General features: G+C 42.7%; 1 protein-coding gene across 6 annotated transcripts in view; it reads left to right on the top strand.

Annotated features, from left to right (window-relative positions):
* CREB5 (cAMP responsive element binding protein 5) overlaps nucleotides 1-23,180 on the top strand; it is a 396,562-nt gene that overhangs the window by 242,801 nt on the left and 130,581 nt on the right. Inside the window, exon 1 of one of the 6 annotated variants that reach the window (XM_079785889.1) lies at nucleotides 20,514-20,583. The exons of the other annotated variants lie outside the window; for them this stretch is intronic. Within the exon in view, the coding sequence (XP_079642015.1) occupies nucleotides 20,537-20,583 (47 nt within the window). The 5' untranslated portion in view covers nucleotides 20,514-20,536. Of the gene's footprint in view, nucleotides 1-20,513; nucleotides 20,584-23,180 lie in introns of those variants that run through there. 6 annotated transcript variants of the gene reach the window in all.

Raw genomic sequence — 23,180 nt, 5'->3', positions numbered from 1 at the left:
GAGCATATTGTGTTGAGAAAAAGAGGTTACCTCATTTTTCTATGGAAGCTTCCTGAAATACTCAGCTTGACCTCTACTGCTGGATAATGACTTTCAGTGAAGGAAAAGGAGGAGAAGTGAGGAGGTATCAGGGTGGGGGTAGTGGGGTGGAGGTGAATGGGGGCCAGTAGGCAACACTTCCTGGATCTCCTGGAACCCAGCTGAAAGGACTGGGCAGAGTTACATTAAAGCTGATTGGAAAGCTCTGCTTAATACATTAAAGAAACAACTTGCAGAAACATCAACCTCCCTTCCTTCCTCCCCCAAACAGTAATGAGTCCAAATTGCTAATAAAACATAAAAACTCAAAGATGTTGTGCATGGGCCATTTTTCTGAGGTGGTTATTTTTTATGTCACTTTTCCCACAGCTGTGAGCATGCTATAACTATCAACTTACCAAATGCCCCACTTTAAATGAAACTTAAAAGAATGTATTTAGGAACTTTATAAAGAAGGTGGCGGGGGGGGGGGGCGTAGGGGGCAAAAAGGGCAGGCCGGGAAACAAACAAGCTCTATTAAATTTTGGGGTTTTTTGTAAGAAAAATTTGGGAAGGATCTGGGGGTGGTGGAGAAATGGCTTGAATCAATGTCTTAAGAGTAGTGGTTGAGCCTGGTCAGTATGGCTCAGTGGTTGAGCATCAACCTGTGAACCAGGGAGTCACAGTTCAATTCCTGGTCAGGGCAAATGCCATGGTTGCAGCTCGGTCTCCAGTGGGCGGGGGTGGGGGTGGGGGTGGGGGTGGGGTGGAGGAGGGGGCGGGGGCATGCAGGAAGCAGCAATCAATGATTCTCTCTCATCATTGATGTTTCTTTCTCTCTTCCTCTTTCTTCCTCTCTGAAGGAAGGAAGAAGTAATGGTTGAGATAACAAATAGAAGATCCATTACATCCATTCCTCTCCTTGCAAAATGATTATTCCAATATTGTGTTCTGCTTGAATGGAAAGTAAGAGAGAAGTGTCTGGTAGAATCTCACACATGTTACTATGGGCATAATCTAGCTTCTGAGGATAACCTACCCAAGTACTAGTAAAATTAAGAGGCAAGTCTAAAGCACAAGGAAGAACAAAGTGTTTTTTACACATTAAACATATACAAAACCCATATAAAGGTCATTCTACCCAGGATGGGTCAAATGGTCTAAACTGTCCAAGGAAATCTACTTCTTGCTTTTTTTTTTATTTCTTTAATCTCCACCTCTCAAAAAAAAAAAAAAAAAGATTATTATTTGGAAATGTGTGAATGTTGTTACAAGGAGCGATTGCCAAAACATTAGGTAATAAACAAGAAATGCATGCTGTGAAGATGAAACTTGCACATTATACCCAGAATTAGAAATGGAGCCCCATCACTGGCTCAGCAGCATCATTCAAGCTACAAAACACCTCAGGGATATTTAATGTTCTGTGCCCACCCCTTATAAATGTATATGACTCAATATCCCCAATGAGTAATATGGCTGGCGGCCATACCACCTTCAGCTCAGTTCTCATAAGCTGAACAGGGCTGGGCTAGGTCGTGTTCTTATGGGAGACCTCCAAAGAAACCCTGGAGGTGTCAGCGATGATTCACTGGGTAGTACCCTGCCTTGAGTCAATCCCAAATCACTTTCCCTTCCTGGTGTTAACGGGTTCTTTATATATGCAGGTGCAGCTTTTTTTTTGAGAAGCAGTCCAAATTCTATTTGCTTTTTTAAAAAAATTAAAAATTTTAAAATAAAAGTTGGTTAGGGGAGGGGTGGACCAAGGAAAAGGAGAAAAAGAAGGGAGCAGCAGAAACCAGAGAGTAATGATCAGTTGCAGGCCAAATCCCATTTCAAGAAACTCACACGATGCTCCAAAGTTTTGGACTGTACTGGGGCTTAGTTATCACACGTTTTGCTTGAATTGGGTCATCAGTGACAAGATTTGTGGATCTGCTTTAATATGAAGAGTGAAACAAGGATTGATGCTCTTGGGATCCTATAGAAAGTTCTGACCTGCCCCTGAATAACCCACTCTAAACAAATCCAGAAGATGGGCACAGCCCATCAAGATGCTGTCAGATGCTTGGTCTCCCAGAGTAGGCCCTCCAGTGCTGGCCAGAGCCATCAAGGATACTAGTCCTTAGTGTGTGCTCTTGTGAACACCTAGCTGCTTGAAACTACCATCAAATTTTGATGTTGGCAATTAAAGTGCTATGGTGCCCCTTTCTAGAAGCTGCTGTTATGAGAGTGTTAAAATTCTTAAAGATATGGAATGTTTTTTGGAGTAAAAACACTTTTTGTTATGCAAAAGGAACTGTGGGCCTATTTCCTTTCTTCAGTGAGATATGCTTAGGCTACTTCTATTTCTGTCAAGCCACAGATATGAATAAATCTGCCTAAATATTTTCTTCAGGATTGGAGTTATTTCCTAAGTAAATCTCATTGGATGATTTAAAAAAAGAAAGAAAGATGAAATAGTTAATAAAAAAAATCTCAGTGTCACATGGGAGAAAAAAATTGTTCTGTTTATTTGTAAACTGGTAAAATATTTCTAAGTTTGCAAATAAAATAAACATTTCCCCATACAATTGTTTTTGAAGTTATACCCAGCCTGTCTCCCTAAAATGACAAAGCCAGGAAACAAAAACAAATATCTCTTCAATGGACTTGAAATCAGACCACATTTGTATTTTTATTTGAGGGATGCATTAGACTTTGAAACGCCTACAAGTGGTGAATATTCAGCTCTTATTAATAGATTTTTCTAAACTTTTGCTTTGCCTTTAAAAAGAAAAACTGTTATAGAATATAAGATAATTGAAGGTTTAAAAACTGCATGCCTGCCTTTTAGTCACACTGCTAATCATAAGTCTTCCTGCATAATTTCCCCAGCCTTGAATATTGCATAGTCACATACAGAAATCAAACTTTTCCATAAAGTTCTCTCTTATCAGGTTATATCGTTTTTGTTTTGTTGTTCACATTTTAATCTTTATTAAACTCTACTTGTGTCAGAATTTATTGTGAGGATATGTAAAGAAAATTTATGAAGTTTCCCTTCCTAGGTCTAATGTATGATCTCACTTTCTACTGATCTCAGTTTTTATTCAATTTCTTTGCTAACTGAATGCTAAAAGATATTTAAGAAAATTAATAAAAAGCATGTCACATCTTTTCATTTGCAGGAAAAAAAATCAGTGTTCTGCATTCCAACATGAGGGGTCACGTCATACATTCCTTTCCATTGTCTGGGTTTTGAGAACATCTCTGGATGTCAAACTTTATATCTCTTTTAGTAATCCTTTCTATATCTACCCTTAACTATACAAAATTCTATTGTAATTATACAAATATAAACATATAATTTTAAAGAACAAACAATGGCTATAGTCAATTATACAAATATGTTTTCCCCTAAAGTGTGCCTACAAAAGGAAAAGTGCTTATTATACTCTCTAATATAGTAAGGAAAGAAGGGGGGTGGACAAAAATAAAAATAAAAAAGTATACAAAGAGTTAGGTTTTATTCTGAACAGAGTTTGGGTGAAAACAGGTTTTATTCTAGTTAAAGTATAATGGAATGTTATATGCAAGATATAATATGCTCTTTTTGTGTTTTTATGATAGGATTTCGGTCAATATCAGAATCAAATTAAGTTGTGATGCCTCAAGCATTGGGTTTTACCAGTGGAGGACAGTGTAAAGTTTCTTTTCAAATTCACTACATCCAGGGACTCCTGTTACCTCACTTTTGGCGGTGGGCGGGGGTGGGGGTGGGGTGTCAGGGCCTTCTTTCTTACTGCTCCTCAGCTGCCCAGGCCTTGCCCATCCAGCCTTCCCTGCTCTGATGCCCATCTGGTGGTACCCTCCCCAGTGTGCCACACAAAAAAGGCACCAGTTACAGTACAACAAAGATTCTTGGACAAGAAAGAACACGTCTAACTTGAGGAACTAGGAACACTTTTGTGGAGTACAAAGCACTTGATCTGAGCCTGAAAGAAAGCATAGAACCATGCGTCCTGACAGAAATTACAAGGAGAGGGAACAGGGTGAGCAGAGTTGTCAATGTAGGACAGATCGGGGTATATTGGGAGAAAGCAAACATGGCAGCTTGGCTCTAGCCAAACCGTATAGGATGCTAGTACATGTTGGCGAATAGTGATAGATGATTCTAAAAATATAGGATGCAACCAAATAACTGAAGAACATTTACTTAGATTAGCTATTGAGACCTTGTTTTTGGTCAAGAGAATCAAATTATAAAAGCCCTATCATGGTAGTATCCTGGAAAAGAAGAGAAATCAGTGAAAAAACTGATGAAGACTGTAGTTGGGTTAATAGTATTTCCCCAATGTCAGTTCCTTAGTTTTGATAAATGTGCCCAAATGAACTAAGATGTGAACATTAGGGGAAGCTCAGTGATGGGTGTATGGGATGGCTCTGCACTGTCTTTCCAACTCTTGAAAATCAGAAATTATTTGAAGCTCATGCAGTGTGGCTCAGTTGGTTGAATGTCGTCCCATGCTCCAGGAGGTTGCTGGTTCAATTCCTCCTCAAGGCACATATCTGGGTTGTGGGCTTAATCCCCAGTAGGGGGCGTGCTGGAGGCAGCCGATTGTTTATCTCCTTCTCTCTAAAATCAATAAAAATATTAAAAATGTTTTTAAAAATAAATTATTTCAACATATAAAGAAACACCATTATGGCACTTTATCTGCAGCACAGAATCCACACATCAGGGGTGTCTGGGGACGGTTTGGCTGTAACCACAAGCCCGGCTCCTAGAACAGAAATAAAGCATTTGTCATTGTGCTGTAAGCTCTGGAAGCCTGTTTCTGTAACCTCACCTGCTCCTAGGTCTGCTTGTTCCTGTGCCGGCCATAAAGGTCTACCCCTTCGCTGGAAGCTCAGGGCTGCTCTGGGGACCCATGCATTAGGTAGAGTCTAGCTCCCTGGGGCATTTTTCTTCTTTTTTTTCCTTTGAAATATTTTTTATTAAATTTATTGGGGTGACATTGGTTAATAAAATTACAGAGGTTTCAAGTAGTGTCCAATTCTATAATACATCATCTGTATATTGCATTGTGTGATCACCACCCAAAGTCAAATCTTTTTCTGTCATCATGTATTTGACTCCCTTTACTGCTTTCTACTGTCTCACCCCTTTCCCTCTGGTAACCACCATACTATTTCTGTGTCTATGAATTTTTGTTCATTTGTCTTGTTTGGATTTGTTGCTTTTAGTTTTAAATCCCACATATGAGTGAAATCATGATTCTTGACTTTTTCCGTCTGATTTATTTCGCTTAGCATGATTTGCTCAAGATTCATCCTTGTTGAAGCAAATAGCAGTATTTCATCTTTTCTTATGGCTGAATAGTATTCCATCGTACATATGGACCACAGCTGCTTTATCCAATCATCTCGCTCTTTCTACCAGTTCTCCTGCTCTCCCCTTCCATCCTCATGTCTTTCTGAATTTTCTCTGCTATGTGGGTAGAAAGTAAGACATTTTTTAAGACCATTTGGCACATAATTTGAAAAGTGCTTAAGTTGACTGCCTTTTAATAGGTGATTTTAAGTGAATCTCTCCACTAACCATGTATCTAAGTTTGAGATTCTAGGGGCTAATGTATTTCTGCCATTGGAAATATTTTCTGTCATCATTAATGCAGGCTAAGCGAAGCTGTCAGTTTATCCAAAAACAATATAAGCTCATTTCATACTTGTATACAGAGATCATGGCATGAGGAAATATGTAGATAATGTGAAGTCATTGTCCAAAGTTCGTTTTTAATTCCGCATGTATCCCATGAGCCATCTAAAAAGCCTGGGGGTACAGATCAATACAAGTCAAAACAACAGAAGTTTACTAATATATAAATAATGTGTGCATTTTTATACCATGTGCATGTATTCTTTCCATCAGTCTATAGCAGCCTGCTATGTTGATGAATTTTACAATTGCCTTTTCTACAATCTATTATCCAAAAGTGTGTATGAGACCGCTTGAGTCATTTAGTGACATTTATTGTGAAATGATTGAGACACTTCCTATTTAGAAATAAGTTTCCTGCTCTCCACAATCTCTTCTAAAAACAAAACAAAAACTGAGGTTCTCTTCCAATTTGCTTTAGCATAAGCATAATTGGGATACCCTGGGCCAATCTTAGATGTTGCCAGCTTCAATTAGAAGAGAACAATCAGAATGTTTCAGATTGTCAGGGGAGAAGCAAGAAACTTTTGGCCCTTTTCCCTGTCTCAAGTACTTCTCACATTCTGGTAGCACTTGGATTGCTCATGACCAATCAACATGGAAGGTTTCGAATGGGACAGAGAATCCAGGAAAGAACTGAGTCTTTCAGTTCTTCTTTGTTTTGTGTAACAGCAGCCCCAGAGAGAAAGCGACAAGGTGTGGTGGATTAGAGTATGAATGCCTCAGTCAGCTGCCTGGGTTTGCCACATGACTCTCCTGGGTACCAGCTTGGCCAAGTTACTTAACCTCTCTGAACTGGTGTTTCGCCATCTGTAAAAGAAGGAAAAGACCTGCAGCCAGATTTGCTTTTAAAATTTAGTGAGATATTACAGATTAGCTCTTAGCACTTTGCTTGGCATTTAGTAAGAACTTATTAATTAGCTTTTATTTTATAGTAATTATTATTACACTTCCTATTCTTTGCTACCTCAAAAGTTCAACCATGTGCCTTATACCACTGAACTGCACACCTAAAAAAATTAAAATGGTAAGTTTCATGGATATTTTACCAAAATAAACAAGCATAATGAGTGAAAGTAAAAAATAAAATAAAAAGAGTTCCAACCACTCCACCCAGCCTAATATTAAAATCACATTCCAAAATAAACAACACTCATCCAGGAGACCAGACAAAAAATATATATATATTATGGAAAACACACTGGACCGCAGGATGTCAAAGACCCAGGATCTAGTTAGTAACTGTGTTCTGGACCAAGTCATTACACCATCCTGACCTCAGCTTTCTCCTTGGGAAAAGCTCTAGGAGAATGAAATGAGGCGACAGATTGCTTTGTATCACATATAAATTGGCATTATTGTGGCCAGAGTCCCTGCTGCTTTTTATCCACTCCTAAGAACAGATGCAGGATGTTGTAGGAAAAGTGTCCTGTTCATAATGCATTGATTTGGTTACACAAACATCAGGGCATTTAATGATGTATTAGGAAACAGGCTCTGACCACCTCTGATTGACGGACACTGGCTGGCTTGACTCCGCTCAGGGGAAATGCCCGGGGCCCAGCTGCTGTTCAGTGGGCCATTTCCATTGCCCCTTGGCTGACATCTTGTTCAGGGCCCAGCCTTTCCCCGAAAGAGACCAAAGCCAAGAAGGAATTCAGGAAAGTCACTGAATGAGACTCTGCCCACAGCCCAGAGACACCAGCCTCCCCAAAGTGTGACAGAAGAGCTCTGAAGGGCACAAGGCGGCCTGGGGTGATTTTAAGCACATGACAATTTTTCGGTAATCAGCTTTCTCATCTGTAAAATCAGGAAAGTGGATTTTAAAATCTTCATGATCAAATACTCTATAGGGTTGTGTTAAGAAAGTACTTTAAAAATTTCAGGATATTTTTCTGCTTGTTGCCCCAGATTTAAAATAATCATTATAGCCCTTAGCTTCATGGATTACCTTGGCTCCCTGTACCCCATTACCTGCCCAATCCCTTACCTTCCCTCTGTTGCCCTTTCTAAGTTGATATAGACCATCTTTAGGGGAGGGGCAAATTTATTTAGAACCAATGCCACTACTGTTTAGGGAAATTGGGATTTACCCAGAACAAGGATTTTCATAAAAATATCCATAGTATAGCCTTCGAATTTTTAATTTTTTGAGATATGTTTTTATTGATTTTTTAAAAGAAAGAAATGAAGGGAGAGGGATAGAGAAATAGAAACATTGATGAGAGAGGAACATCATCATCGATCAGCTGCCTCCTGCACAGCCCCACCCAGGATCAAACCCACAACCCGGGCATGTGCCCTGACCGGGAATTGAACCAGCAACCTCTTGATTCCTGGGTCAGTGCTCAACAGCTGAGCCACACTAGCCGGGCATAGCCTTCGAATTTTTAAATGTATTAATTGGTTTTTAAATTTGGGGTAGTACATTCCTCCATTTTATTTTTTTAATCCAGGGCCTCCTGGGTCTTATATAATGGATAGCATCCCACATTCCAAAAGGACCTTCACATTTGAAAACCTGTACCAGGATGCCTGTTTTCCCTAGAAAACATCTACTGAAAGACAACTCTTCCAACCTCTTGAGCAGCCTACATTCTCAAGCCACCGTGAGACCACTTCAAAGTGGGAGATGTCCTAGAACTATTAAAATCATGTGTATTCGTGAAGTTTATTGTTTAAAACATGATTTAGGACTTTCATTTTAATCTTGCTCCCTCGCCTTTGAGGCAAATGAAAGTCTCCAACCAATGCCCATGGAAAATTTCAATTTTATCATTTCTGTTAAATCCCCAAATGGTAATGAATAAAGCAGAAGTCTTTATCAACAGCAAATTTGTCTCTTGCTAATAAAAACTACATATTCACCGGAGTGTTAGAGCCATGTTTAAACTACCCCAGAACAGCAGTTGTAAAAGGAGAAGGCGACCAGGCAGAGGGTATCTAAAAGCTTTCGTCCCCAAGTAGAATTTTTTTAAGCACCTTATCCTTTGTTGTTTGCAAATAAAACCTTCAAATTTTCTGCATTACAATAATTTTTCTTAATACTTACAGCCATGGGGAGAAGGGTGGAGTGTCTGCAGGAAGGTGGTAGGGAGGACGGTCTATTCTCTCATTTGGCCGACTCTCCCTTGCCTTTCCATCTTTTCCTAGGCAGAGCACAGCTCCAGGGATGACTGAATAGGTCATTTTGAACAAGTTCGTACTTCTTGGTCATCTGAAGTGGCTATGGTACTTACACTGCTCCCAGGACTCTCGCCTGCCTCCTTCCTGGTTTTCTCACATCTCATTAGCTAATCCTCTTCTGCCCACTTGTGACTTAAGTGTCCTGCATGACTCAGTTCTGAGACTCCCCAGTCTGTTGCTTTAAAGACAATGGATCAAAATTGATTCCCTATGGCTATCTTCAACTCTGACCCCCTACTGAGCTCAGGTGTTCCTACCCCTCTGCCTTTTTTATTTCTCCAATTTTATGTCACTCAGCATCTCAAAGTTAACTTGTCCAAGGCAAAAGCCATCTATCTCCGTTACCCACCTTCTTCATGGCAGTTAATAGCAACAGCATTTACCCACCTGATCTGGTCAAAAATGCAGAGTCCTCTCTGATTCCTTATCTTCCTTGTTCCTGTGGCCAACTCAGGTAGTGCAGTTGGCTTTATGTCAATCTACCCTGGCTCCGCCCTCTTCTCACCCATGGTTCCTGCTACCAGCCTAGTGCAAGCCTGTATCACCACTCACCCAGACTATTGCAAACTCTCTTAACTGTTCCCAAACTTGAATTCTTACTCTCTGACAATCCATTTCATATACAACAGTTAATGCAATGTCTTTCAAATAAAAAATCAGATGATGTCAGTCCTTTCTTTAGATTTTCCAGTGGCTTCTCTTTGCCTTAAAACAAAGTAGAAACCCTTCGTTGTGGCCTGCAAGACCGCTACTCACTTCTCCCAGGTTAGCACTTTCCCCTCCCTTTCTCCTTCCATCCGTGACTGTCTTTCCCTGCAGGGAATACATTACGTTCTTTCCTGCCTGGGACACTTCTTCCTTCATGTCTACACTTACGCCGCTATATCATTCTTCAGTCCTCAGGTAAAATGTCATCTCTGTGGAGAGGACTTCCCTGAACACCCAGAAGACTCTACCACATCCAACATTCCATCTCATCATTGTGTTCTAATGTCTTTGTAGCAGTTATCACTATCTAAGGTTATTTATTTGCTTGTTTACTTGTTTATCATCTCTTTCTACCCATTACAATGCTGGTTTCCTAGGGCCTGAGGCCTTGTTTGTTTTGTTTTCTGCTATTTCTCTGAAACCAAGAACCAAAGGTTCAGCAGCATCCTTATGCCAAACCATTTCCCTTCCGTCTTCTGTCCTGGTATCTCCAATACCACCACCATGAGACCTTATAACTTTGCATGTCCTTGATTTCTCAGCTTTTTCAATGGAGCAAATGTGCCTTTATCGGTTAAAATCTTTTGCCAGATGACTTAAAACAAAAGGGTATCAGGAAACGTAGATAGAGATATTGAAATGGGAGATGAGAGAAAGCAAAAGGATCTTAATTTTGCTGAGGTTTAGCCAAGCCAAGAGGTATCACATAATACCAATAACCTTTGTTAAAATCACAGAAACTTGGACAAATTAAAACGGAGCTGCCCAGAATGAGTTATGGGGCCTTCTACACCAGTGGTTCTCAACCTTTCTAATGCCGTGACCCTTTAATACAGTTCCTCATGTTGTGGTGACCCCCAACCATAAAATGATTTTCGTTGCTACTTCATAACTGTAATTTTGCTACTGTTATGAATCGTAATGTAAATATCTGTGTTTTCCGATGGTCTTAGGTGACCCTGCAAGCAGTTCTCAACCTGTGGGTTGCGACCCACAGGTTGAGAACCACTGCTGTAGAGCCTAAGACCATTGAAAAACACAGATATTTACATTACGATTCATAACAGTAGCAAAATTACAGTTATGAAGTAGCAATGAAAATCATTTTATGGTTGGGGGTCACCACAACATGAGGAACTGTATTAAAGGGTCGCGGCATTAGAAAGGTTGAGAACCACTGTTCTACACTCACACACATCTACCCTTGCAAAATTGTGCTACCCTATGCAACCAGGCATTGTGGATGCTGTTTCAGTTTCGGATACAGTGCACTTGTGCTCATACACAATATGGCATCTCATATTTGAGACAAAGAAGACTCTGGTTTGCCTATGAGAAGCCAACAAGAATGGCTTTTTTTTTTTTTTCACCAAGTGGAAAAGACAATTTGCTAACAATTTTAGATTATTTGTTTCTGAAATTATCCAGGACTGTAAGGAGATTTGCTACCCCAAAACTCTTTCAAATAACGATCAATATCTCTTCATTCTCCAAATCTTGGATTCTTCGTCTTCTGTCAACACAAACCTTTTTTGAGTAAATAGATTTTAAAAGCTTTAACAAGTGTCACCATAAAAGGGGCATGACAGTCCCTGGCTAGAAAGGTAGTAAGTGACCAAAGACATGCTTAAGCAGCCTCTTGATTTTGTCATATCCGTCAATATTTTTCATATCTGATGTCCTTGATCTCTTAGAACATTGCTATCTCCTATTGCAGCATTATTTTCCCAGACATTCGGCAACTACCAAGGTTTTTTCTTTTGTCTGTTCCCTGGGCTTGTGCGTGGTGTCTAGAATAGCGGTCTCAGTGGTACTATGACAGTATTAATATGACAGAGTTGGTCTAATAGAAATGATACAAGGACTATCATTGTAATTCAGACACTTAATTCCCACTTAGTAGATGCAGCCTTGATGACTCACAAGTCATGATCCTCATTCCCCTTCATCAGTCACTCTTGTTTTTGGGTCTTTGAATGGACTGCCACTTTGTCCTCTCAAGTGTTTATGGCACATTGCAATGTTAAGAGTAAAAGACTTATGAAAAACTTTTAAAACATTTAAGTGATGGGTAAGGAACACTGGAGAAGGGGACCCTGTGTATAATTCTGTAGTGTTCTAAATTGTACAAGAACCAAGAGCACTGGTTGATGTTTAACTAAAGTTCTAGAAGATAACCAAGTTATGCCAAAGACATGGTGGGCTGGTCCCACGAAATTCACTCTTCAATTAGCACTAATATTCCTTTCCCCTCCCTGAAGCCCTCTCCCTCTGATTGTCACATTAGGAGACTGGGAATATTGCAAAATAAACATCTGGAAGCATTGATAGTAAACATAGGAGAGACATGCCACAGGTCAGGAAACCCTATCTTATCAGTGGTCCTGGAGACCATAATTCCATAGACTGTTTAGACGGTGTCATGTTACTGTGAACACGTATGTTTTATTTCCATCTGTTGTAGACATCCTGTTTTGGAAAAGCCACTATATCCCATTTTTAAAGGTTTGATAATTTTAGGGCAGATAATTTTACTTTTTAACTTTAAAAATAATAGGTGAAAGAAAAATCTTAGAACCTGAACAGCAGAGAAATTACACATGGATTTATATGTGTTTTCTTTTTCTGTTTTGTTTGTAATATTTCTATGACCACAGGATGACCACATAGAATCCAGTCTTTCTTGAAGTGAGGTCTGTGAATCACTAGCATCAAAATCTCTAGGGAGCCCTGGTGTGGCTCAGTTGATTGTGTGTCACCCTGTGCACGTAAAGGTTGCCAGTTCGATTCCTGGTTAGGGCACATGCCCAGGTTGCCATCTCTATCCCCAGTAGGGGAGTGCAGGAGGCAGCCGGTAGATTTTTCATCACTATTTCTCTCCCTCTCTCTTCCTCTCTAAAATCAATAAAAACATTTTAAAAAAAGAAGAATGCATATACTTAGGCCCCACTTTGACAGTTATAATCTTTGTGGTAGTGTCTGGAAACCTGCATGTTAATCTGTTCTCTGGGGATTCTTAGGTACACAAGTCTGAAAAACACTGAGCTAGAAAAAGCCCTAGGCCTGCTTGTCATAGTGCCAGGCCAGGGGTTAGCCTGCAAGGCACTGAGATTCATCTGTAAGTGCCTGTTTTCTTGACCTGTAAACAACCACAGCTTAAAGTTTAATACAAGGAGAACATGTCTTTGATTTTTTTTTTTTCTTGAGGATTTTAACCTGGGGTTCCTGGTTAAAAGGAGGGTTCACAATTTTCATCAAGTTCTTGAGGATTGTTGCTCAAGAAAGGTCTGTTCTCACACAGCTTAAAATCATGCTTTCCAGTTGGGGTGGCTACTAAAAGAAAGGAATTGCCACTCAGATGGGCCTGTTACTGGAAAGGGGACCTGGCTCTGAGTGGGTCTGCCTAGAGCCTGTAGGACAAGCATGTCAAACTCGTGGCCTGCGGGCCGCATGCCTCGTTTATTTGGCCCGTGTTAGCCTTTGAGTTTGACATGCTTGCTGTAGGACATTTATTAAAACGGGACAGTGCAACAAGGAAGGGCCTAGGATAGAAGAAGCAACAGGAAAGAGACTAGTCAGGGAAACGGGCCCAGGCCAGGCTGCTTTCACTCACTAAGTCAGAGAAGAGGGGCCTTAGGAACAGGTTCAGGAGATTAGCTCAGGATGAGCTGCTGCTGCCTGTTGCTCCCTGGTTGCAAGTCTCCTGGGGTCTCTTAGGGTTTAGGAGATGCATGCTTGTGGGGGAAGAAGAGAGGGCAGGGAAGGCGCAGGCATGCTCCTGGGAGAGAGAGCATGTGCTAGGAGCTTCATTTTGAGGTGTTTTAAATGCTGAGAATTTAGGGGCGATCTTAGGGGAGGATCTCAATAGAATATTCATCAGTTTTATGCTGATGTGCCAAAATGAGATTTATTCCCTAACTTCATCTGCCTTTGAGTGTGGTTGTCCAAAGGCATTAACTGGATTTCTGCTCTTTGTCTTCCTGAGTAGGGTGCTTTAAACTATTTACCCTCTGATTGGGGGGAAGTGTAAACCGTTTACTCCTAAGTGTCCTTGGTTACAGAGGATAGGATTTTGAGATTTGCTAGATGACTGTAAGCTGTTTGGCCATTCAACTATCTGTTTCCCTCTTTTGCCTGTCCTGGCTCACTAGCCTGCCTCAAACCCAGATGGTGCTTGACTCTCATTTTTCTTTCCATTTCTGCTAATGTCAAAGGAATTCTAAAGCTTATGGAGAAGAGAAATTTAGGATCTTTTACTCCCAAACCTAAAGACCCCTTCGGCATCATAATACCTATTTTCCTCTCATGGGAAAGGAGAGGACAAGACTAAGTTATTTACAAATCATACAGCACTATACTTCTAGAAAGACAGAACAAATGCCTGTGGGTATGGAAGTGTCACTATGATCAGGTTTTTTAAAAATATGTTTTAATTTATATTTTTTAGAGAGAAAGTAAGGGAGAAGGAGAGAAAGAGAGAAAGATCGTATGATCAGATTTTAACATTTAGAGCTGCCTTTCAGCATAAAGCAGGATTAACTGCACTTTTCTATCTGGGATTCTGGTGTAAGTCCAGAGATCACAGCCATGTACAGCAGAATGTGGAAGTGGGTTTGGAAACCAAAATATTATGTCAGCAGTTTCTCTTTCATTTATTCTCTCTTATCAAAACCAACTTTTTAACTCAGGGGCTCTGTTAATAAAAACATAGATAATTTCATTTGGAAGGCCCGAGAGCTTCATGTTTGGGTTTTTTTTTAAATGTCTTACAGCAGAAGTGTTGGAGGGCTCGTTCTCCATGCAGAATAAATCAGCGCTGGTGAACTCTGCTCAGAGGGAGGGAGGTCAGCTTTAAACACACACACAGCCCGACAGCTGGACTCTCAGTAAAAAGCAAAGAAACCACAAATATAATTCCTGAGTGTAAGCCTTCCTTTTTATTTCTAATGCCCTCAAAACCTCTTCAGATTCATTCCTACTTTTGTAGTTTATATTTAAATTTAAAAATGCTTAACAATGCAAACAGCCAGTAGAGTATATTTGCTGGTCTGTCATCCAAATTGGTAAGTACTCATTTTCAGAAAGCCGTTTTTGTGCAATTGCAAAGTATTGGGGGTAAGTATTCAGAAAAGAGACCCCCAATGGCTTGAATTTATAATATGCAAAGAGATAAGCAAAGCAAATAGGAATTCTCAGCCAGCGGTGGTCAAGATCCAGCAGGCACACATTTTTCTCCCTGAGAAATGGAATGCCCCCAAGGAGGAAGGACCCAGAATCCAGCAGCCTGAGGGCACTAGGAGAGCCACAGAGGTGGGCTTGGCCGTGTTGGTTCATGGAATGATCCCTGATAAAATTTCAGGGTGTGACAGGGAGGCAGTGAAGGCCAGGTGAGTGGTGTGAGGCAGACAACACCATCTTTTCACCTGAGAGAGGTGACCTGCATTTCTTATTTTTTGTTGCTATGCCATAAAAAGGTTCCATTCTTCTCTGCTTCCACTCCAGCCCTTCTCCTTTGGAATATGTCTCTGATCGGAATCATGAAGCTCCTAAGGCCCATATGCCCATCCTGATTACTTGGGCCCAGGACACTGCTTGCTTCTGGGCACACAGATTAACCCAGGTCACCAGGAACAGCTGGGCTATGAAAGGCATTAGTGCACTGATACAGAAGAGTAAAGGGACATGGTCACATCCCTGACTTTGGCATTAGACAACTTTGAGTTCAAGCCTCAGCTCCACTGGGGCATTTAGGCAGGTTACCAAATTCCCTGAATCAGTTTTTTCTTCCATAAAATGGGGATAAGGAAAGCGTCCAATTCATAGTGTTTCTGAAAAGAGTAAAAGAATTAACGTCTGTGGGGCACCTAACACAATGCACAGCACAGAATATGTGCTCAATCAATGTTGGCTAATGATGACAAATATTGGCATATATATACACACATGTATATTCACATATGTATATATGTAAGCATCTACATATAATATGTGTATGTATGAATTATGTATGTCAATAAAATAGATATGATAGCTACAAAATATAGGGGGAAAATCAATTTCCACAAATTCTAACATAGGAGATAGAGAAGGCCATGATCTTGATGTTTCACACAAGCAACGAATATAGCAGGCGGGGGTGTGGGGGATAGAATGGCTAGCAAATGGACATGATATTGAGATGGAAAGATTGATGAACATGATACTTCCAAGGAAAAGTCCAGCCCATTGCAGGTCCTCATTGCTTATAGGTGCTTGCTAGGTACGAAGAATGTTGAGATGGATAAGCACAGACTCTGCCCCCACAGAAGCTAAGGACTCCCAAGGAAGATTGGCACAAGAGGTGGCCAGGCACTTCCATGACTGGCTTATTCCTGGCATAGAATTCGGCCCAGGTGCCACAGGAGAAATGGACACTCCTGCCCCAGCCTGGTAGTCCAGCAAAGGCCTTCATGGAAAAGGTAATGCCTGAGCTGAGAAGTGTATTCATTCTTTCACTCATTCATTTATTCATATTCACTGAGTGTCAACTGCCTTTCAGACACTGTGATAGGATCAAGTGATAAAATGACATACACATTTTAAAGATGGAGAAGTTAGAGGAAAAATCCCTATAGCAGACAGAATCAATAATTATATTATAGGGCTGATCAAAAGGCTCTTATAACTTCTCAATGCCTCCCTCTAAGGTTCCTTGATGTCTCCATCATTAGGAATGCATTCCTTTGTCTGAGTCACATCCAGAATTGCCACTTCAGAGCATTACAGATAGGTTTGGAAACAGGACAGGCCAGCAAGTTGCCTGAGGGTACTTGGTGCCAGGGCTGGGATGCTGGAGCTGCAGTAGGTAACCAAGGGCTGACACTCCCTTGATTACACCCTGGGAGTGGTGGCTGGGAGCCGCCCTTAGCAGGCCCAACCATCTAAACCAGCTAACCCCGCACAGTTCAGGATGCATGCTGCACGGGTTCACCCAAACAGCCCCGAAGCCTCTGTCCACTGTGAAAACACGGGACACCCAAGTCGAAGGGAATGCTGAATGACGGCACGTAGGTGTGCAGTGGTCTGTGACCGGAAGGTTCGCTGGAAGCAATTTGCAGAGGAGGCCTTAGAAAACCACCTGGCTGGTTATTGTAAATTAAAAAAGGAAGAGATGCCACTTTTTTTCTGAATAATTTTTAATACTAGGTTTATGGTTGGGTACATGTGATAGTCATTACAGCTTATTTAACTCTGAAATTATCTGGCCCCTCAAACTCCTCTGGGACTGTGGGAATCACGGGTTCAATTTTAAAAACAATGTCTGCAAGATGATAATAAGCTTTTTCTTGAGGAGAATAAATTCAAACCCAAAAGAAAAATATCGCTCTCTCTGAGAAGGATGGGAATCATTTCTTACATTTGCTGTGTGTGTCCATAATGTTGGAGCTCAGAAAGTCACCCAGGCGCACAAAGTTTACTTTGCTCGGCTGCTGCGCCCCTCAGCCCTGCAGTCTGAGTTGTGCCTTTCCTGGTGGGGTGTTTTGGAGATAGTCCAAGCGTGCCTTCTGAACTCTGAGCTCAAATCTCTGAGGTTTCCACTTCTTTGGAGCCGAACATTTCATCAGGAGCTGGGAGCTCGAGTGAGTTACACTGAACAGCTGCGCGGTACCCACCACCCTCTCCCCAAGGATGACACGTCCTGAAAGGAGGGTGTTGTAAGCATTCCTGAGCACGCCAGCTAATCTGAGGCCTAGCCTGTTGGCTGGGGGCTACTTCTAAGAAGGATCCCACTGGAATTACAGCATCTTACACTCCTCTCTGCAAAGCCCCCTTCCTCAGAAGAGCAGTTAGGAGGGGGCTGAAAAGGAGAGGCTAGGAGAGGGCCAAATGGGTGAAAAGGAAGCTCTTGAGTCGAGGGGAATTTCCTTTGGGGAACAGGATATTCTCTATCATTAGCTGCTCACAGGAAGGAAAATGGGAAAGCAGGGTTTCTTTTCAAGTGGGGAGAAGCCGGGCCGCCAGTGAGGATGCCTGGTTTGGAATGGCGAGGTGGTACTTATGCTGGGACCGCCAAGTGCAAATGCAAATACTCAGACCCCTTTGAACTCTGGAACTGATTCTCACGCAGGCCTGCACTCCCCAAAGGTTTATTGGAATGTCAGTGCTTCCGGTACCTTGTTGGTTTCACAGCAGCAGCAGCAGGTGCGGGGCCCTTGGAGGCAGGCTGGGTTCTGGGAACAGTCCCTGATCAGAGGCACGCTCCCCACCTTGGAACCTCTCAGCCCCTTCCTCCTCCTGGCTGGAGCGAAGATGGGGCAGGTCTCCTGAGAGGTCTGCGCCTGGCTTTGGTCAGAACTGTCATTCCTGTTACTCTCCAAGGAAGGCGCAGGAAAGACGCCTTTGGCCAGTCTTCACCTACAGCACAGAGTCCCTTTTACCTCCTCCCTAGGAGAAAACGCGGGGGGCACTCTCTAGCCACTTAACCCAGCCCCTGGGACATGGTCTAACCAAGATCCTTTAGGAAGTATGTGCCCATTGACATTACAGGACCACGTCAATTTGAAAAATTCTACTGCATATTCATTTTGCTATGCCTCAAATAATAACATAAAGAAGACATTTAGCCTGGGATGGTGTGGCTCAGTTGGTTGAGCATCGACCCAGGAACCGAGAGGTGGCCATTTTGACTCCCGGTCAGGGCACATGCCCAGGCGCCTGCTCCATCCCTGGTAGGGGGCATGTACGATGTTTCTCTCATTGATGTTTCTCGCTCTCCTTTGCCCTTCCTCTCTCTAAAATCAATAAAAACATCTTTTAAAATGAAGCATTTAAATATGAAAACTAAGACAAGTCGTGGGGAGAGGAGGAGGGAAAGGGAAAGCCCTCAGCTTTACATTTCTCACCATGGTCAGTGGCTCTTACAAAAAGGAGAAATCCGTTTGTATAAAATCTCCTCAGCCTGCCTGCGAGTAGAAAGGCCCGCGGGAGTGAAGGAAGATTTTGTTTTATTTATTCCCTGCATCAGAAGAAAAATCAATAGCTGCTTGGCGAGTCAGACGTAAGTGAGTTATACAGGCCACTGACATGGTGGACCCAACTTTATAACAACCACATTTGCCGCTGTCAGGCCACGGGCTTCAGTGGCGCCAGCTGTAATTACGGCTGATCACCTCTAATTCAGGGCTGCCTGCCTTGATAAAGGTGTCACTGGTGCAACTGTGGCATCAGCGTCAATTGGGGATGTCATGCTCCAGGCCGATGGCTGGAGCAAGCGCTTCCCCGCCCGGGCCCAGGGTCAGGCAGGCGGCTGGGCAGACCTTGCCGCTTAACTCTTCACCTTGAGTGTTGATAGTCCCTGAAGCTGTGATTTAAATTCCAAGGGACTCAGATGAACAGCCCTGTCCCCAGCAGCAGACATCTTTAATAAACTCCGAGGCTCCTCTGAAGGCCGGTGTTAGACGTGCGGGCTGTCTCAGCTCGGCAACTTGCAAAGAGAGGAAACGTTTGTATCACGGACTCCATTCTCTGGTCCCGAGAGCAGTGAGAGGCGATAGACGGTGACAGGAGGCTCGGATTATTGAAGAATAAATAAGTTGCAAACCCACGCCTTTCTTCTGCTTTTGTGGTATTTAAAAAAAATTCTAGTGAACTTCTCGTTTTTTAAAATTACTTTTTTTTTTCTTTTGGAAGGAGGCACAAACGGGGAGGGGAAGAGGAAAGGGAGACAAGATAGAGTTTAAAAGGGGGACTGAAAACCAGCCAGTGCCAGGGAGAGTCCTGAGCAGGAGAGGTGTGAGGTGAGGGTAGAACTCACAATTCAAAGGACTTCGCCGCCATTTGTGAAGGATAATGTCTGACTGTCCCCTCAAGGCCACCCCCAGGCTGTTTTCCTCGCCCTGTAATTTAAGAGACACACTTACTGTTGGTTCTCCCTGCATCCTTTTAAACTCACAGCCAGCCACACAGCACCCAGACCCCACCCCTACCCCCCTGCAAGTGCAGGGATGGGTGGCTGATCTTCATTTGAGGGGGGAACACAGTTTCATTTCCTCTTCTGTGGCAGCTCACCTGAGAGTGGGGGGCTAATCTCAGAAAGATAGACGTGGTCCTTTTCCTTCCGCACAGCGAGGGCCAGAGGAGAAGTGACTGATTCCCCAGTCCCCGCCGCTCCGCTCCGCTCTGATGCAGGCGGGTGTTTGGCCCAGAAGAGGGTTTGCCCTTGTTGACAGGGGGGTTAGATGCAAGAAGTCTCTGGAGGCCTGGGGGTTGGCACTCAGCAACAGAAAATCCCATCCCGCTCCAGGGGAAAAAAAACCGCCCTGGGCCACGGAAATCCTGTTACCGTCAGCCTGGGCCGGTCACCTGTCCTGGCTTCTCATTCCCACTCGGTCCTTCCATCCTGCTGCCTTTCACCCATCTCTGCGTGGGTCTCCATAGCTATTTCCCTTTCTCCGAACACACGGGCATATTTTTTAAAACCAGTGCTTTTTTTCAATTTCACCGGAACCTGTGGCCCCCGGCCAGCGGAGCTGCGGGTCCCTGCCTGAGTGCGAGGCAGCTGCGGGGCCAACCCCAGGCGGCACTGTTTCCCCCTCTGTTTACACGTTTCTAAGGGCAATTGCACTGGGAAGGCTCTGTGAGTCTGGAACTCAGCCTGGGGCTGTTTTGGTTACATTGAAGTTTTTGCTTCAGTTCTGCCAGATTTAAATGGTGACTTCACCAGCACTGAGCTAAAAGGGAGAAGGAGGAGGAGGGCGAGCCCAGGAGAAAGAGAGCAAGCGAGCGAGGGAGCGAGTGAGTGGAGGGAGAGAGCCAAGCTCCGCGCTAGAGAAGGGCCAGTGCATTACATCATCGCTTGGCCTGGAATCAAGTGGGAAGGATATGACTCACTCAGGCTAGTTAAGCTTTGGCTCAAATTCTACACACACTCATTCCAGAGCTCTCATGTTCTGCACCTCAGGAGGGAATTCAGCCTCAGTGATGTCCATGAGGTTTGTTTTTAATTTAATTTAATTTTTTTCCGTTTTTATACATTTTTGGGGGACCCCGGCTGCCTTCTTGTCTTGAGCCTTCGTCCTCCTCCTCCTCTTGCTTCTCCCCTTTCTGCCCGTCTTTGTTTCTCCTCTTCCTCCTTCTCCTCTTTCCTCAGCCCCTCCGCTCCTCTCCCGGTCCGCAGAGGCATTTCTTTTCACTTTGATAAGAGTTTTTGTTCCAGGACCGCGACCTGGAGGAGTTGATCCGGGGCGGGTGGGGAAAACAAGCAGAGCCAGGCAGCGCGACAGGAGCAGAAAGGCCACAAATTAAAAAAGCGAAGCGAGAAAGAGCAAACTCCGGCGAAGTTTCTTTGCTGCGGTGTCGCTCCTAATCGGAGGAGACAGGGAGAGAGTTAAAATGCAGGAACCAATCGCTTGAATGGTGATGTAATGCAAGAACCACAGGGTAGTTAAGTAATGTGAGAGCAAGGGGGTCAGGGTTGCAAAGCATTTACCTGCTCTCAAGGGGTTTTCAGTTTATTATCAATTGCAGTGACTGTAACTGGCTTCAGACTGCAATCTCTAATTATTCACAGACGCCCCCTTTTTATCTTTTATTATTAAAAGTAAAACTATATTATGATATTTTAGAAATGATATTATGATATTATCACAGCTGTGTATTATTTTCCACCAGGATTCTCTCTCTCTCTCTCTCTCTCTCTCTCTCTCTCTCTCTCTCTCTCTCTCTCTTTTATATGGCTCCAAACGGTTGTCTTTTCATAAAAGGTCAGAGTGAAGTGACAGTGGGAGTTGGGGGTGGCTTTCTGAGCGTAACTGGTGAATTGCAAATGCCTGGGAAACTATTTTTTGTGTCGTGCTGACTATGAAGAGTTGGGCTGTTGCATTTATTATTCAGACTACACTGTAGGTTTTTTAAGTAACATACAATGATCCTCAACAGTAGCTGCTGTCTCTCACCTATCATTTCAGCGAACGTTAACAGCGATTGTGCAATTTGCTTGAGAATTTTAACTTTCTGTTGGTTCATGTGACAATCAACGCAACTCAGGGCTACCTTTAAAACTTTTATGTTCTTGAATTAATTTTAAAATGATCTGCCACAGTCATGGCAGGGATGATGAATGCTTCTTGACTGATTTGTCTGGAAAGAATGAGTTAATATTGTAAGGGGTTGATACGAAATAGAGGGAGAGAGGGGTAAATGATGTTCTTGATGCTTTAAGGATCTAGTGTACCCAGAGAGACTTTTATGTTTTGAAAATTAATATCAAATTTCTGTGTGTTCCATGAAATATAGTCAGTACTGGGCTGCACCGTCTGGGCTGCGTGCTTTCTGACACCATCCAGCATGGTTAGGTAGGAAGCAGACCCTGAACGCGAGACCTTGACTGTGGCCACTCCAGAACTTCTGGGGCTCAGTGAGTCTCGATCATCATGCAGCACAATGCAGACTGAGGCATGGGGCATGTACCAAAGAGGGGTTTATGTTTTTATATTTAATGCATGTTTGGGATATAATTAATTATGACTTTTTATGATCTTCTCTTCTGCTTATTTTTTGGAAGAGATCGAAGGGGGAGGGTAGTCAGACGTACTTTTTGGAAGAAAGAGCATGGTGTGATAGAGGTCAAGGGGCTTGAATGTCAATCTTGATGACCTTGAGCAAGTCACTGAAACCATCTGGGCTCTAATTTATTTATTTTAATTTTTAAGATTTATCTTTATTTTTGAAAGTATTATAGGTGTCCCCCATTCCCCCCCCCATTGACCCCTTCTAGCCTGCCTTCAACCCACCACCCCCTTCACCACAATTTTGTCTGTGTTCATGGGTTATGCATATATGCATATAAGTTCTTTAGGCTCTGTTTTTAAATGGAACGGACAAGGTGGGCTGTAAGCCCCGCCCTCACATGTGGGGCCAATCTGAAATGATCTCTGAAGTCCCTTTTAGCTCCAGAGTTCTGAGTCCTGTTCTATGTAAGTATTGCTAAAAGGTGTTCACCACAGCTTTCCAGAGAAAAGCGCATTTGAAATCAAGGTGAATTAGTGCCTTAAGGGAAATGAATGGGCAGGGTGAAAAGGAACTGGTCTTTCCCCACTTTGAAGGTTGGTTTTGGGTTTTGCTTTTTGTCATGAAGATTTCTCCTGGGGTGAAATTCATAGTTTTCAAATACTACCTGCAAGGCATCCTCAGTGAGAGATCTTGACCCAAGTGAGTCTGTCCTAAGAGCGCCAGAATATTATCACAGCTGTGTATTATTTCCCAGGGTCCATTTTATTTACCTGCCCCGTAAACTTTCCTAAATGACCCCCACCCGCGTCCCTCGGATGCAGGACATAGTGCCCAACATGCAGGCGTTTATGTTCATTTGCTCATATGATGCAGAACCGCGATTGTAATGCATTTATTCCCCCAGAGGTTGCATGACTCCTTGATATGTTTCTGTAAGTTTTACATAATCTCAGATTTGTAGGTGAGATTGAAGGTGACATTTAAAAACCTTCGAAGGACGTGAAAGGCAAAACTATATGGGCTTATTAGAAAGATAATTTTTCCAAACAATATCTCCATTCTTCTTCATCCAAGTTTC

Source organism: Cnephaeus nilssonii (genome assembly GCF_951640355.1).
Source record: "Cnephaeus nilssonii genome assembly, chromosome: 12".
NCBI lineage: Eukaryota > Metazoa > Chordata > Mammalia > Chiroptera > Vespertilionidae > Cnephaeus > Cnephaeus nilssonii.
Note: the sequence above shows the minus strand (reverse complement) of the source record. Positions and strands in the feature narration are given on the sequence as shown.